General features: G+C 37.7%; 1 protein-coding gene across 4 annotated transcripts in view; it reads left to right on the top strand.

Moving 5' to 3' along the window:
* SLC39A8 (solute carrier family 39 member 8) overlaps positions 1–17079 on the top strand; it is an 81942-nt gene that overhangs the window by 23703 nt on the left and 41160 nt on the right. For all 4 annotated transcript variants that reach the window (XM_049632153.1, XM_049632150.1, XM_049632151.1 and 1 more), the window contains 4 exons: positions 1375–1537; positions 9742–9911; positions 10997–11119; positions 11600–11767. In XM_049632153.1, the coding sequence (XP_049488110.1) occupies positions 1375–1537; positions 9742–9911; positions 10997–11119; positions 11600–11767 (624 nt within the window). The remainder of the gene's footprint in view (positions 1–1374; positions 1538–9741; positions 9912–10996; positions 11120–11599; positions 11768–17079) is intronic.

Genomic DNA, 17079 nt, shown 5'->3' with positions numbered 1-17079 from the left:
TCTTTCTTTCTTTCTTTCTTCCTTTTTTCTTTTCTTTTTCTTTCTCTTTCTTTCTCTTTCTTTCTTTCTTTCTTTTCTTTCTTTCTCTCTCTCTTTCTTTCTTTCTTTCTTCCTTTTTTCTTTTCTTTTTCTTTCTTTCTCTTTCTTTCTTTCTTTCTTCCTTTTTTTATTCCTTTCTTTTTTCTTCTTTCTTTCTTTCTTTCTTTCTTTCTTTCTTTCTTTCTTTCAAGTTTATTTATTTTTGAGAGACAGAGAGAGACACATTATGAGCAGGGAAGGGGCAGAGAGAGAGAGAGAGAGAGAGAGAGAATCCAAAGCAGGCTCCAGGCTCTGAGCTGTCAGCACAGAGCCCAACGTGTGGCTCAAAAGCCCCAACTTTAAATATTATATTAAGAGTTAGGGCTTCAATATGTGAATTTTGGGAGAACAGAGTCTAGACTATAGTACAAAGCTAAGATCTTAGTTTGAATATTGGCTGAAGCATGTAAAGAACTTTTCTCAATTGTACTTATTAAAGATAGACTCTTCTGTTTGAGTGAATGGATATTTTTCACACTCTATAATTCTTACAACAATTATTAACAATAGTAACACATTTACTTTCTTTTATATTCCTGGTAATGCAAGTATGTGGACTATAGTTTACAGTTAAAATATGCCCAAGAGTAAAGAGTAAGTAAAATGATACCTTTAAAAAGTTATTTTCATAAAGAATTTTTTTCCTAATGCAGATTTTATTCCTCATCGATAGTTAATGAATTTCTATGCAGCCTAGCACTGTTTTTAAAACTTTATATAGTATAGAACAGCTACCCACTATCAGTGAGAACAATACATATTTTAGCAAACTACCATATGTACTAAAGATATGCTTTAAAACAACTTTTGTGTATTGGAATTATTATTGCTGTCTAGGAGCATGGATGAGTTTCTTAACTAAAAAACTGTAAAGGAGCCAGGTGTTTGTCTACAAGAAATGTTGCAGAGAGCTACCCCAATCGCCTACACGAAATATCCATTCTATCTAAAGAAAAACAGAGAGGGGAGATTGAGAGTATAGAATAGTTTTAAAGCTTTTCATTTGAAACCTGTTGGTCCACTTTTAATATTTTTAAAGTCCTTGGAAATCCCCAAACTAGTTCTTACCTTTTTGGCTGCTATAGGTAGACAAGAAGAGTTATTTTCCCCCTTGTTTTGCTATCTTTTTCTTGTTTCTAGGTTTAAAGAGTTGTGGGCTGTTTTAAAAATATAGGGCTTCTGTGTAAAGTTTGGGCTGTGTATCTAGATAAAATATCCTGGGTCTCCTTAGAGTATCTTTGCTTGCATGCTTTTACTATGCTAACACATATGTTTACTTTGTTTCTCCTGTTTCAGTGTCTATCAGCTGAAGAGATCTTTTCCCTTCATGGCTTTTCAAATACTACCCAGATAAGCAGCTCCAACTTCTCTGTCATCTGTCCAGCAGTCTTACAACAACTGAACTTTCATCCTTGTGAGGATCGGCCCAAACACAAAACAAAACCAAATATTTCGGAAGGTACGTTGGAAGTTTTTTTTTTTCTTCTCCTGCTTGTTTGAAAAGCCTATAGGCTAGTTTGAAATTAAATCAACATGCTTCTTTCTCTGCTTTATTGCTTTTATTTAATCTACCTAGAAGCTGTTGGCAAAATGCTTATATTCTGAAAGTGTTTAGAATAAGAATAATTAGAACTCATTTAAGCTTCATAAGTTGTGCTCTCCTATTTGTGGAGTCAAAGTTATATTTGGTACCAATTTAAAACCTTTATAAGACATTTGTGGAGTCAGAGTTATACTTGGTACCACTTAAAAACTTTGTAAAACTCGGGGCGCCTGGGTGGCTCAGTCGGTTGGGCGGCCGACTTCGGCTCAGGTCACGATCTCGCAGTCTGTGAGTTCGAGCCCCGCATCGGGCTCTGTGCTGACAGCTCAGAGCCTGGAGCCTGTTTCGGATTCTGTGTCTCCCTCTCTCTGACCCTCCCCCGTTCATGCTCTGTCTCTGTCTCAAAAATAAATAAATGTTAAAAAAAAAAAAAACAAAACTTTGTAAAACTCAATTCTTGATTTTAAACAATAGATGCCTTATACTGTACTTGTTGGATTGTATGTTAACTATTTGGCTCATAACTGATAAGGTGATTTCCCTTACCTTGTGCTTATCTTATTATTTAAGAGCTTATCAATTTATCTGTAATTTTCAGTAAAGGGATAAAGGAATATCCCATTTAGATTAAATATCAAGGTTACGAGTTATGACTGTTTTAATTTTCATTAACAAAAGAAAATGCCAGCGACTCTTCTTTAAGTGCCTGTAATAGTATTGCCATACGTACCACATTTCAAAGGAACAACCCGCTGCAAAGAAATTCTAAAATCCGAGAAAACAAGTGCATGCTTACTGTATAGTTCACCTACTTAACCATGTAGAAGAATTCTTTTCCAAATAAAATAAACTATTTCTTCCACGGGTCTGTTTTCCAGCTATGTGCGATTTCTTGGTACCCTCAAATCCTTAACCTGACCCACATGGATATTTTAATTCTCATTTTTTTTAACATTGTTCATTCAATAAATGTTTTTATTTTAATTTTTTTAATGTTTATTTATTTTTGAGAGACAGAGGGTGCGAGTGGGGTAGGGGCAGAGAGAGAGGGAGACACAGAATCCAAAGCAGGCTCCAGGCTCCGAGCTGTCAGCACAAAGCCCGATATGGGGCCCAAACCCACAAACCGTGAGATCATGGCCTGAGCTGAAGTCGGACACTTAACTGACTGAGCTACCCAGGTGCCCCAATAAATGTTTTTTGAATGACATGCCAAATGCTGTTCTGGGCATTGAGGATTCAGTAGCAAAGAAGAAAAATTTCCTGCCCTTTCAGGGCTTACAGTATAATGGAGAAGAGAAATAATAAACATTTATACAAACAAGCAAGTAATGTAATTTCAGAGTGCTAAATGCCATGAAGAAATTAAGTAGTAGGTAAGGGATAGAAGGAGATAGTGAGTGAGTGTGATTTTCAATACATCAGAGAAGGCCTTTCTGATGAGATTACATTTGAGCAGGGTCCTGACTGAAGGTAAGGAGAGGACCACGGCAAGATGTTCTCTGGGAAAAGAACATTCTTGGTCAAGGGAACAGTCACCATAAGCTTGACAATGAGCTTGGCGTATGTAAGGAACTGCAAGAAAGCCTGTGTGTCTGGAGCATAGGAAGCAAGAGGGAGACTGGAAGGAAATGATGCCCTGGGCCGTGTAGAATGCAGTAAATTGACTGGGTTTTGCTCTGAATGTGGTATGAAGACGCTGTAGGGTTATAAATGGGGGAGTGACATGATTTTGTTTGGATTTGTACAAGATTATTCTACCTGCGGTTTGAAGAATAAATTGTAATGTAGTATGAGTGGATGCAAGGGAATTAGTCAGGAGGCAGTTTCCCAGGGTTGGTGCTAAGGATGAAGGGGACTTGGGCTGAGATGGGAGAGGTAGAAGGGAGCAGTGATCGGATCCACGATGGATTTTGGAAACTGTGCTAAAATGGATTTGCTTCTGGATTAGATGTGGGGGTTGGGAAAGATGAGTCAAGATTTGAACCACAGAAGCTGGAGAGATGTTTGTGCCATTTCCTAGTTTCTTATGGAGGAAGCAAGTGGTGAGGATTGGGTATAATTTTTCACATGATCAGTGTGAGACACTGATGTAGACCACCAAGGAAAGTTGTACAGTAGTCAGTGACATGCACACATTTGGTGTTCAGACAACAGGTCAAGGCCAGAAATTTGTCACCTTAGAGGTGGCATTTGAAGCCACTGGTCTGAGAGAGCACATCTAACTTGAGTATAAAAGATTATAAAGAGAGAGAAGATAGAGAAGAAAAGGGACACCTCAACAAAGGAAGTGCTGATTCTACTGATTTATTCCTTTGTGAATATGTATGTACTTTGATCTCTCTCTATCTTAGTAACAAGAGTGGTAACAATGGCAAAAATAATGATAATAGTCGACTGTTACGCAGTATTTACTATGTGGGTGAGTACTGTTCCAAATACTTGACCTATGTTAACTCATTTAATCTTCATTCAACTATACGATGTGGGAACTATTGCTCCCATTTTACAGCCAAGGAAACGTATGTGTGGAGAGTATAAAGTCATTTGCTCAAGAGTACACAACTTGCACGTGGTAGAGCCTTTTTCAAACCCAGCTGTCTCAGCTTCATGATCCATGTTCTCTTTCATATTCTGTATTTACATTCATGTAAAGACCCCAAATATACTTTATCAATATAATTAGCAATTTTGTGAATAACAATAATTTCACAGCGAATTGTTTAAGCAAATATTTTTTCTAGATTTTATACTAAATAGGAATATGTTTGTATTTCTACAAGTTTGTCTAATATAATTTGCATTTTGTATTCAAAAGCAAATTCAGGAATGCTTTATATATTAACTTTTAATAATAGCGTAACATAATAAAAACATAGATTCTGAAGCCAGTCCACCTGGACTCACATCCCAGCTCTGTAACTTTCCAGCTATTTTGGGCACATGACTATGCCTTTCTGCCTCAGTTTTCTTATCTAAAACAGTACCTTTCTTATAGTGTTGCTATAAAGATTAAATAATATTTGTAAAGCATGTAGAATATAATATAGCATTTGCTTAGGCACTATATATATATGTCTGTTAAATAAAATATATCCACCATGTACATAATTCTGGGTATAGGAGATGAAACTTCAGAAAAAGCAAGTCCTCTACTCTGCGTGTTAGTGACTGCATTCAAAAGTGTTTTTAACCCTAATTCCCAGGTTTCCTCTATCTCAGGAACCAGGAGGTAGGAACAGGGAATTGGGAAGCAGGAAGTGAGGGGATTCCAGGGTCAACACTTCAAAGTCATAAAATGGAAAATCAATAGTTCTAAGTTACAAGATTAGGCAGGCACCAAATATTTGGACAGAGGCCCAAGAAAGACAGAACTGGCTCTTAGGGGATACATAATCTTAGGAATTGAAATGGGGCTGGAGTGGGTGGGATGGGGTGGGAGAAGATAGAGAAAAATTTCTGGAGAATTAGGGTAACTGGTAGAGTACTCTAAGATGTTTAATTTGACACTATATTGCCTTTATTTGGTGCACTGTCTTGTTTTATTTTAGTGCAACTGTGTGTGCTTCTGTGTTGAGCAATTTATTTAATATCTCTGTGCCTCAGACATCTCATCTATAAAATGGAAATAATTATACTACCTTCCTTCTAGAATTGTTGGGGGTATCAAATGAATTAATATATGCAAGTGCCTAGAACAGTGCCTGGCACAGAGAAGGAAGTCTGTATTCATTCCTCGTATAAATTTGTTCATAGGTTCACTCCATTCCGTGCTCCTTGTGTAAGCCTATTCTTTTAAGTAATGAAATGCACTTGATTCTTGATGTAACTGTTTACCTAATGTAGAGTCAATTCTGAGCTCATTCGAAAAATGAAAAACCAAAATAAAACTAATCCAAAGGAGTCGTGATATAAGGATTTTATACACATGTTTACACTGATGTTTCAGTGGGCAGATAAAATATTCTCATTTATCAGAGACCTCATATTTTGTGATTTTGAAATTGCCTTTCAGGTGCTTTTCTAAGCTCTTATTGATGAATACCATAAACTGATAGTAAATCAAATTCTTGAGGAGATAGATTAATTGTTTTAACAATAATTTAATGATCCAAAATTGGTGCATTTTTTTTGATGGAGTCACAGGATGCTGTTTAATGCAAATAATAAGTAAGAACAATAGAATTTTACTTGCACATCCCTGGAGATCACATTGTCCAATTCTGTAGTAGAATCGGTAACATAAGTTAAGCTCCAGAGATGTTGAATGGCTTCCTCCAGGTATGTATCTGAGGAAGGATGAGAACACAGGGCTCCTCACTCCTAGTTCTTTATATAACAATGAGCTAAATGAACTGAAATTTATATGGTGGTCTACTAACTAATTTATCATTTTTAAATTATAAAGGCATGTACTGGAGGCTTACTATATATACTAGGGACAACATTAACTGGCTTATTTTACTTTTGTAAAAATTCTATGAAATAGGAGAATTAAATGAGTTAGAGTAGATGCAATTTTTAGAAGAATCTTAACAAATAGTGGTCTTTCAATAAATGTTAGCTATTGTTACTAATTTTCCTTGGAAATCTATCAAAATCTTTCAGAGTTCGCTAAGAAGAGAGAGAAAGGATCCTCTTTGAATCAGATCATTAGAGGGAGTCCTTTGTATATATGGAGAGGTCCAAGTAATTTTCTTATAGTAATTTATTCTTTGGTGCCCCAGTTGAGTGGATGAATGGAATTTTTTTCTTCAGTAATGTCCTGACAATACAAGAAGAGGAAGTTATGTAGTATGCTTAGAAGATGATGATTCATACTCCCCAACTTCCCCAAGTAATTCTGATAAATATATACAATAGTAACTAAGGTTGGAAAGATTAAATAAGCATTTTTTTTTTTTTTGGCAAGAGTTCTGGGCTGTATGTGAATGAATGTCATGAAATATGTATGTCATGAAATATGCCACTAGTTCATTCATTAAAGAATGTGTGCTATTTTCTGGGCAATACTTTAGGCACTAAGGATGAAAAAACATAGCTTATCTCCTTGAAAATGTCTTAATTTGTATCGTGTAGACAAATATAAAAGTGATAAAACTACTTTAGCACACAAGATATGGTATATGGCCCAATTATCTTTAATCAAAGAGCCATGGGGACAGCTGCCTGGAGGAGCTAGGAAAGTTTAATAGAAGAGGTTTTGGAGTTGGCTTAGAGAAACTTGTGTGAGTTTCTTAGGCAATGAAAGACAGAAGGATGTTTTCAGGTAAACAACCACAAGTAAAGGTAATTCCTTACTTGGAAAGCATTGTGTTAGCATAAAGGCCATGTTGAGAAGCATGTAAATAACACTGGAGAAGTTGTGGGGGAGTCAGTTTATGAACAGCAGTTTTGAATAGGGGCATGAGATGACCAGTTGTGTTTTAGGATGTAAGTCTGGAGGCCATGTCAAGTAGGGGGAGGAAGACCAGACAGAAGACTCATAATGCATCAGAAGAGGAAGTAAGAGAGGCTGAGGGCCTCAACTCAAGGCACTGGCAATGAGGATGGAGAAGCTGGACTGAAAGAGGCCTCAAGAAAAATTGATAGAGTTTGGTCGCCAATCATCTATGAAATGGACTGGTTGGGGTGAGAAATTGAAATTGATGCTAACATTTGTGCTATCTATGGAAATCACAAATTTCTCAGGGGAAGGTGATGTGTTTAGTATGTGTATGTGGTTTTTGCCTTAGTTTGGTACTCAAAAACTGTGCATTTTTATTTTAGTTTCAGCATGTGTCTTTCCTGTTTACCCAATGAGATTATAAATGTTTGTTGAATGAATGCATGCATACAGGCTTGTGAAGGGTAGAAGGCTATTTGTATTAAGGGGAACCACACATCAATATACCACGGCGGGAGATATGGGACGGAGAGCTTTCTCCACGTGGAAAGTCTAAGGAGAGTAGGTAGCTTGTGTTAGGTGATAAAGTAGTAAATGGGAATGAGGTGGGCCTTTGTAGTTCCGATGAGATGACTTTGCAGGGCCTGGCCAGGGGTCTGGAACCGATAGGAAAACATCTGGAGAAGATAAAGTCATGGTCAGTGCTGTGATGAGTCTTGTGGTAACAGTAACATTTATTTTCTGTTCATTTCATTTGGTATGCCGAACAAACTAACTTGTATTGCTTTGTGTGTGTCTGTGCCTACACCATTTCCCAGTTCCATAAGCAGAAGATCCATGTTCCTCGTTGGCAGGAACCATGGTTTGGTCTATATCCTAGACTCCATAAACATTTGCGAAGATTGTTTGTAGATAGAATCGCTTGAACTAGAATAATGGTGAGCAATCTTGTATTTATGAAGCACAATGTAAAATTTTTACAGTTTTGTTCAGTTCCTTGGTCTTTTAAAAATTAGAATACCTTCACAGGAGTAAGGAAGCATATTGCTAAAATATGTTGGTCCTGGAGCCAGACTCCCTGGGCTCAAAATTCGGCTTGCCATCTGCATGACTCAGGCAGCTCATTTGAACTCCATATGGTTTGGTTTCCTCATCTGTTTGAAGGAGGTAATAGGAGTACTTACCTCACAGGGTTTTGTGAGGATTAAATTAATTAATACATGTCAGTTTCTTGGCTTAGTACCTGGCAATGGTGAACACTCATAAACATTAGGTGTTACTATGGTACTCTACTGAGGGTGTCGGTGAGAAAAGGGGTCTAACATTTAAAAATGCTTTCTGGGCATTTTGAAGAAGTGGCAATGCAGAGGCAGCTTTCTAACCTTTCATGTTGTCCTTTGTGCACAGCGTGTGAGGCATAGGCAAAGCCACGTGTTGCACAGTTCCAGGGACCCATTTGTATGTCAGCCTGCACTGCCATCCGTGACTGTCCTGGGGTCACACAGCGCTCTTCACCTGCACTCTGAGTGTGTCCTGAAACCAACCCCTCTAGGATAATCCGGAGGAAATTGAGGTCACATATGCCATTAGCTGATCACATTCGTTCATTTCATCGTAAGCAACATTTATTAAGCACCTGTTGGGTACCAGGCCTTAGAGATAGAGGTCAAAGACGCATCATCTCCTTCTGTCACCAGAGTCTTCACTTTATAAGATATTTTCACCTTACTCTGAGGTTGGCAGGGCCAGTTGTGCAATGCAGCTTCTCTCTGGCTCCCATGTGCTGCCCTCCTGAGTGCTCACTGCACTTGGCTGAGTCCGGGTCCTGGAGGCCCCAGCTGGAGAGCCCAGGTGCTGTCTTTCCAAGGAGGTGCTCTCCACAGGCACCTGCAGACAAGTGATTATGACAAGCTCAGTGTCAGCAACTATGGTCACTTTGAAGCTAACCCGTACCCACCCATTTCCACCCCTACCCTCCACCTATCACCTTGAACCTTTTCCCTGAAAGTCACACTGCCTCTATATTCCTCTGAAAGACTCCATTTTATTTTATTTTATTTTATTTTTTTAAAGATTCAATAGTTTTATTTATTTATTTATTGAGAGAGAGAGGGTGCAAGTGAGTGAGGGGCAGAGAGAGAGAGAGAGGGAGGGAGGGAGAATCCCATGAGGGGCAGAGAGAGAAAAGGAGAGGGAGAGAGAGAGAGAGAGAGAGGCAGGGCTCACCTATGGGGTGCTCACCCAATGCGGGGCTCGTGCTCACCTAAAGCAGGGCTTGAACTCAGGAACTGTGAGATCATGACTTGAGCTGAAGTCAGATGCTTAACTGACTGAGCCACCCAGGTGCTCTGAAAGGGTGAATTTTAAACCAGGCTTCAAGCTACAGATGAAAGTAGGTGACTTGGAGCCTGTGGGCCTCACATGGTTTGTCATTATTCTAGATGTTGTCCTTGTCCAGATCCCCCCGCCGCCGCCCCGCAAGCTATAACGTTCTTTGAGCCCATAAGGGTGCTTTAGGGCTGATGAAGGCTTAAGCACTGTAACTATGAATATTTATTATTCTATAGTAATGTTGACAGCTTTCTGTATAATTTTCATTGAGAAGATCTTGTTTTAAAGAAGATATCTGATTCGAGCTTTTGAAGAAACAAGTTGTTTCAAACTTAATGTACAGTAAGACTTCATTTGGCCCCTTTGCTTTGATTAATTGCTACTCTTTTCCTCTCATCTACAGTTTGGGGATATGGATTCCTGTCAGTGACCATTATTAATCTGGCATCTCTCCTTGGATTGGTTTTGACTCCATTGATAAAGAAATCTTATTTCCCTAAGATTTTGACATTTTTTGTGGGTCTGGCTATTGGGACTCTATTTTCAAATGCCATTTTCCAGCTTATTCCAGAGGTAAGGATGTTGGCTTCTTTGTGAATAATTGTTTCTTTTAAATGTTTCAGCACTTTGTACATTTTAAGGCTCCATAATTCTCACAGCATTTTATGGTCTGGTTGATAGTGTTGGATGAGACAAAGCTGAATCACAGCAGAAGAAAAAGCTTATCTCAAGCTACAGGAGATGTCAGTGTTGGAGATAAAATTAATATTCTAGGAGGCTAGCCACCAGGACGTGCCCAGACAGCATTGGGACACCTCTGAGGGCCTTAAAACTTTTTTTGTCTTGCATTTGGCAGCTTTAATTTTTCCACATACTTTTATTATTTGTTGATTTTTCTAAAGAGCATGCAATGTCAAACTTACTGAAGATATACCACAAAATGTCCTTATATATTTACTATAGCTTTTACTTAAGTTTGTGTTTCTTGTCTGTTAGGAACACCTCGATTCTTTATAGTTTGAAACTCCAGCTCTTGCCCTGGGTCCTTTAGACAGTGGATTATTTCATTCTCGTGTGTGTGTGTGTGTGTGTGTGTGTGTGTGTGAAAATCTTTCTTGGGCTCAGCCCTTGAATTCTTTATCTCTTTAGGACCTACCAGGACCCTCTAGGTTTAAGAAGGTCTCTCTTGGGAAAACCGTAATCCAAGTGGATTTGCCATGTTTGCTTTAACAATTTGACTCTGGATATGATGGACAAATACATTACTTTTAAGAGAAAATGGATTATCAATGTCTCACTTTTTTATTACCCAGATCTAATATTATCTATAAAGATGAGAATCAGTGCTTCTTCTTTACTACTAAAAATTCCTCTCTCAAGGCAAATATTTCTGAAGGATATAGCCAAGAAACTAGAAGATATTCTGGGTCTTTAATTAACAGAACTTTGGTTATAAGACCACTGTGTGATCTCTTACAGTTTGGCTACTTAAATTTCAGAGTTTTTGTTTTGTAATTTTTGTGGGTATTTCCCAATATTACCTCATCTGAAGATGGACTTAGAACTTTGGTAAAAATTGTATACTGAAAAATTTTGGTATTATTTTCTAAAAACCAAGTTAAAGTACTTAGTTTTACCTGAACTTTTTTCTCTTTTAGGCTTTTGGATTCAATCCCAAAAGTGACAACTATGTTGAGAAGGCGGTTGCTGTGTTTGGTGGCTTTTACATACTTTTCTTTTTTGAAAGAGTGCTTAAGATGTTATTAAAGGCGTATGGTCAGGTAAATGGACTTTATTTAAAATATATGATGTTTGACCTCCTACATCTACTTATTAGCTGTATAGGCATATAAAGGCAGGAATTTTATCCTTATAATTCTATGAACTACTCAGTTATTAGGCTGGTGAATGTGAGGAGAAAGAAAAGAGTCCATATATTAATAAGGGTAAGAGAAACACTTGATTCATACTGTGGAATTTGGAATGAGTACCAACAATTAAATGTCAAAAAATGTGCACAATTTGTATTCATTCATGTTCATCAAAATAAGGAGGCATATGTACCCTAAAGTGAACAAACAGAAAAAACAAAATCTAATAAATGAAGATACGTTTATAAATCTAAAAAGATTACATATTGAATAGTCATACAGATTTTCTCTTACAAATGAAAAGCACTAGACTCCTTGCTTTCTTGGATGTGTGAGGTACCATGTTTCCTTCTTATAACCTCTTCTTCCTTTAAACATTGTTTCATGTAGAATGATCATACCCACTTTTCAAATGATGATTTTGGTCCTTCTCGTGAGAAAACTCATCAACCTAAAACGTTACCTGCAATCAATGGTGTCACATGTTATGCAAATCCAGCTGTCACAGAACCTAACGGACACATCCATTTTGATAATGTCAGTGTGGTATCTCTCCAGGTATGGCATTTTCACTTTACTATATTGCATCCTTTATACAATGTGAAGACTTCTGTGAATGCAGCCAAGTCAATATTTATACACTGAAGTGCGTCTCACTTATTCTTGTATATGTGGAAGTAAGTGGAATGTGAGTCTGTATTCTTTTTCCAATTTTCCTCCCTATATTTACTCTAAACAAGTGAGTTAAGCAAGAAATTGTGGGTTACTGGATCTGAGACTTCACTGTTCCCTAAAATCATTTAACTGTATGTATGAGTAACTTAGATTTAGTGCTATGTAGCAAACTTAATGACAGCATTTCTCTTATTTTGCAATTCTTTCAAGATCCAAAACCAAAGAATCCTTTTGAGTAATTTTGAAACTGCAAGAAACAAAATTTGTAAGCTATTAAAGTCATGTTCATTAATTAATTGATTTAGGATTTGTATCTCCGTCTTCTAAATAATGTTAATAGGAATCATTTCTTGAGTGAGTATTATGTGCCAGGTAATATGCTAGGCACTTAATTGTTTTGTCTCATTTACTTTTTATAGCAATTATTCAAAGTAGGGTTTATTTTCTACGTATTAGAACTGTTTCAGTTTCAAATGATGGGAATCAAACACAAATTATGCATGCAGAAAGGAGAGTTTATTGGAAAGACAGTGGGCTGTCTAATGGAACAGCCAGGCTATAGGAAGAGTGAGAACCTAGGAACCATTAGGACTGTTAGAACTCCTTTGCCCTCTCCTCCTTCCTGTATCTTAGAGCCATTCTTTCACTGTGCAGTGACTCCTTCCATAGGTGGGAAACACAGCCACCAGCAACTCCTGAGATTTATGTCTTATAATTTCAGCCACTAGAAGGAAATTTAACCTGACTCTTTCAGTTCTAAATACAAAATTCCTGGCAAGTGTCTCCTTGGTCCGGCTTGCATTAGATGTCCACTTCTAGACTAATAGAGAGAGTTGGGCCCCTTGTATGACTGCCAGGGCGTATGGATGGAGTAGAGGAGTGTTTAGGAAAAAGGGGTGCTCGGGTAACAGTGTCATTTGTGTTCATAATAATTCTCATTTGACAGATGAAGAAAATGGGACTTTAGATATTGAATAACTTCTGCAGGGTCACTCAGCTAGTAAATAGTAGATCCAGAAGCTACAAGGTTAAACATAATATAGAAAAGAAACATTGAATCAAGGAAAGTCTGCTAGGAAAAAACAATTAAGTAGAAAAAAGATATCTGGAAGAGGTTGTTATGGCAAATGACCTGAGTTTCCTTCTGGAAAGAAAACATGATCCATCATATACTTTGCCCCACCTGATTAAGGAAAATCTCAAGTGTGTTTGAAGAGGCAGTTTTGTGTTAGCACTAAACTAAGAGAGGAAATTATTTCATGCAATGTAATGAATGATGTTTTCAGCCAAGATTTTGCAAAGAATATGAAATGTTCAAGTAGATAGTTTCTCACAATAATTATAGCTAACATTTATTAATGCTCAGGGACTCTGCCTAGAATTTTAAGTGAATGGCCTCCTTGGACCCTCATCATAGTCTAGGAGATAGGAAGTGTCATAATTCAGAGATTGTAGCTTAGAAAGGTTAACCACCCCAAGGACACACAGCTCCTGCGTGGCAAAGCCTGGATCAGGATTGAGGCCATCTGATGTTGAAGCCTGCACTCTTGCTGGATTGCCTTCCTCAGGTCACAAATTCTCTACTAGAATCAAGATGATGACATTAACTCTTGACTTGATAAATATTAATTTTCTTAGAGGAAGAAGATAATTTGACCCTAGGCTGTTGCTTTCTGAGGGCAAATAAATTTAACTGATCAAAAGTTTGATTTTAGTTTTAAAGTTTTTGGGATCCTGATTTATGATTTACTATGGCCAGAAGACATGTTTGTATAAATATTAGCACCCTGACAAAAATGGGATCCTATACATGATCCTGTTTCACATAATTTAGAAATATCAGTTGAAAAGTTATTCTTACTCTATTTCTGGTAGTGCTAGTACACAGGATTTCATTCATTTACTCAATAAACATTTATTGAGTACCTGCTCACTGTCCTGGGCCCTGGGGATTCAGAAGCAAATGAATTCTTGTGAAGCCATAGTTTATTCAGTAGACAATATAGAAAAGAGTAGAACAAGAAAATTTCATGTAGCAATACTTTGGTGAAAATACAATATGGTGATGTGGGGTGACACGTGGGGGCTTCTTTGATCAACAAAGGTCCCTCCACAGATCAGCAGAGAATTGGATAATGAGAAAGAAGAACCAGCTATGCAAATATCTGAGAAAAACTGTTCTAAAATCTTTGAGAGTGATCAAATGGCTTATATACAAGGGAACTGGAATTGAAATGGTATTGGACTTCTGATACCAATTCTGGAGACCAGTGACACTATTCCTTTGGTATTCTGAATAGAAACAACTGTGGAATTGTAAACCAAGGTAAACTACCAATCTAGTGAGAGGGTGCAATGAAGCTGGGATTCTGGAAATATACTTCCAGGAATTAGAAGTCCAACTCCAGTCAGAGAGGATGTGTTCCAGGATGACAGCCGTGCACCAGGCTTTGAGATGAGCCATACAAATAGTCCTGACACTAACTTCTTATGGGGACTATTTTCTGGCCATCTGGTTGAAGGTATAGTCTTAAATGAAGATAGACTTAAGTACTGAGTAATGTCTATTATTTTCAATTTTCTTTTTTAAAAATGTTTATTTATTTATTTTGAGAGAGGGAGAGTGCCAGCATGGGTAGAGGCAGAGAGAGGTGGGGGAGGAGAGAGAGAATCCCAGGCAGACTCTGCACTGACAGCTCAATTCCATGAACCATGAGATCCTGACCTGAGCTGAAATCAAGAGTCAGTCGCTTAACCGCTTGAGCCACCTAGGAGACCCATTATTTTCAGTTTTCTTTTTATATTGCATTCAAAAAATCCTATAGGGGAAAACCAGCAGCAACCGCTTTGACCTCAGCCACAGCACATTCTTACTAGACATGTCTCTGGAGGAAAGGGAACAAAAGCAAAAATGAGCTATTGGGACTTTATCAAGATTAAAATCTTCTGCACAAGGAAGGAAACAATCAACAAAACTAAAAGGCAACTGACAGAATGGGAGAAGGTATTTGCAAATGACATGTTGGATAAAGTGTTACTATCCAAAATCTATGGAGAACTTATCAAACTCAACACTCAAAAAACAAATAATCCAGTGAAGAAATGGGCAGAACACATGAACAGACACTTTTCCAAAGAAGTCATAGAGATGGCTAACAGACACATGAAAAGATATTCAGCATCACTCAGCATCAGGGAAATATAAATCAAACCACAATGAGATACCACCTCACACCTGTCAGAATGGCTAAAACTAACAAGTCAGGAAACAACAGATGCTGGCAAAGATGTGGAGAAAGGGCAATATTTTTACATTGTTGGTGGGAATGCAAACTAGTGCAGCCACTCTGGAAAACAGTCTGGAGGTTCCTCAAAAAATTAAAAATAGAACCAGCAATTGCACTACTAGGTATTTATCCAAAGGATACAAAAATGGTGATTTGAAGGGGCACATGTACTCCAGTGTCTTTGGCAGCACTATCAACAATAGCCAAATTATAGAAAGACCCTAAATGCCCATCAACTGATGAATGGATAAAGACGAAGTGGTGTGTGTGTGTGTGTGTGTGTATGTATGTATGTATGTAAATGGAATATTACTTGGTGATCAAAAAGAATGCAGTCTTGCCATTTGCAACAACGTGGATAGAACTAGAGTGTATTATGCTAGCGAAATAGGCCAGTCAGAGAAAGACAAATATCTTATGATTTCATTCATATGTGGAATTTAAGAAACAGAACAGATGAACATAGGGAAAGAGAAGGAAAAATAAGATAAAGACAAAGAAGTAGGCAAATCATAAGAGACTCTTTTACAGAGAGAACAAACTGAGGGTTGCTGGAGGGGAGGTGAGTGGGGGGATGGACTAGATGGGTGATGGGCATTCAGGAGGGCACTTGTGATGACCACTGGGTGTCATATGTAAGTGAGGAATCACTAAATTCTGTTCTCGAAACCAATACTACACTATATGCTAAGTAACTTGGATTTAAATAAATAAAAATAAAATAAAGTAAAATTGCTTTTAAAACACACACACAACAGGCACCTGGGTGGTTCAGTCGGTTAAGCGTCTGACTTTGACTCAGGTCATGGTCTCGTGGTTCAAGAATTCGAGCCCCGCATCGAGCTCTGTGCTGACAGTTCAGAGCCTGGAACCTGCTTTGGATTCTGTGTCTCCTTCTCTCTCTGCCCCTCCCTGGCTGGTGCTCTCTCTCTCTCTCTCCTTCTAAAATAAATAAAAACATTAAAAAAATAAAATAAATAAAACACACACACACACAAAATTGAAAGCAGTAGAATTTTAGAAATACCCTAAGAGCTAAGATATTGCTTTAAGAGATAATAGAGTAATATATATGATAGTGATTTTAATAATAAAATTAAAATATTTTCTAATTTGGGGCACCTGGGTGGCTCAATCAGTTAAGCAGCCGACTTCAGCTCAGGTCATGATGTCACGGTTCATGGGTTTGAGTCACGGTTCATGGGTTTGAGCCCCATGTCAAGTTCTGTGCTGACACCTCAGAGCCTGAAGCCTGCTTTGGATCCTGTGTCTCCCTCTCTCTCTGTCCCTCCCACACTCACCCTTTGTTTCTGTCTCTCTCTTAAAAATAAACAAACGTTAAAACCATTTTTTAAACATTTTCTAACTTTTTAAAATGTTTATTTATTTTTGAGAGAGAGGAAGTGGGGAAGGGGCAGAGACAGAGAAAATCCCAAGCAGGCTCTCAGCACAGAGTCTGATGCAGGGCTGGATCCTACGATGGTGAGATCAGGACCTGAGCTGATATCAAGAGTTGGATGCTTAACCAACTGAACCACCCAGGTGCTCCTCTAATTTTTATATGATAAAAAGGATTTAACCTATATGACCCCATTGGAAGAACAGGACATGGAAAATTCATGGTTCATTTCTGAGTCCAAGTATTTATTGCCTTAAGAATTTTGTTGATGATTCTTGTTGCTATTGCTTCAATGAAGTTTTTTTTTTTTCCAAATTGAAAATAATAAGAAGCTAAGAGTGAGTTAAGAAAGGTAGTCTAATTTGACATTCTATCAATAGAATGTAAATTATATGACAATCTAGATAATAGTGTGATTCTAGATTTTGCTAGAATATAGGAAGAACAAAAGCATTGTTACAGAATAATTAAAATGCATGTCTTAGGGATGTCTTTGTAAATATTCATCC

Source organism: Panthera uncia, chromosome B1, assembly GCF_023721935.1.
Source record: "Panthera uncia isolate 11264 chromosome B1, Puncia_PCG_1.0, whole genome shotgun sequence".
Taxonomy (NCBI): Eukaryota; Metazoa; Chordata; class Mammalia; order Carnivora; family Felidae; genus Panthera; species Panthera uncia.
Note: the sequence above shows the minus strand (reverse complement) of the source record. Positions and strands in the feature narration are given on the sequence as shown.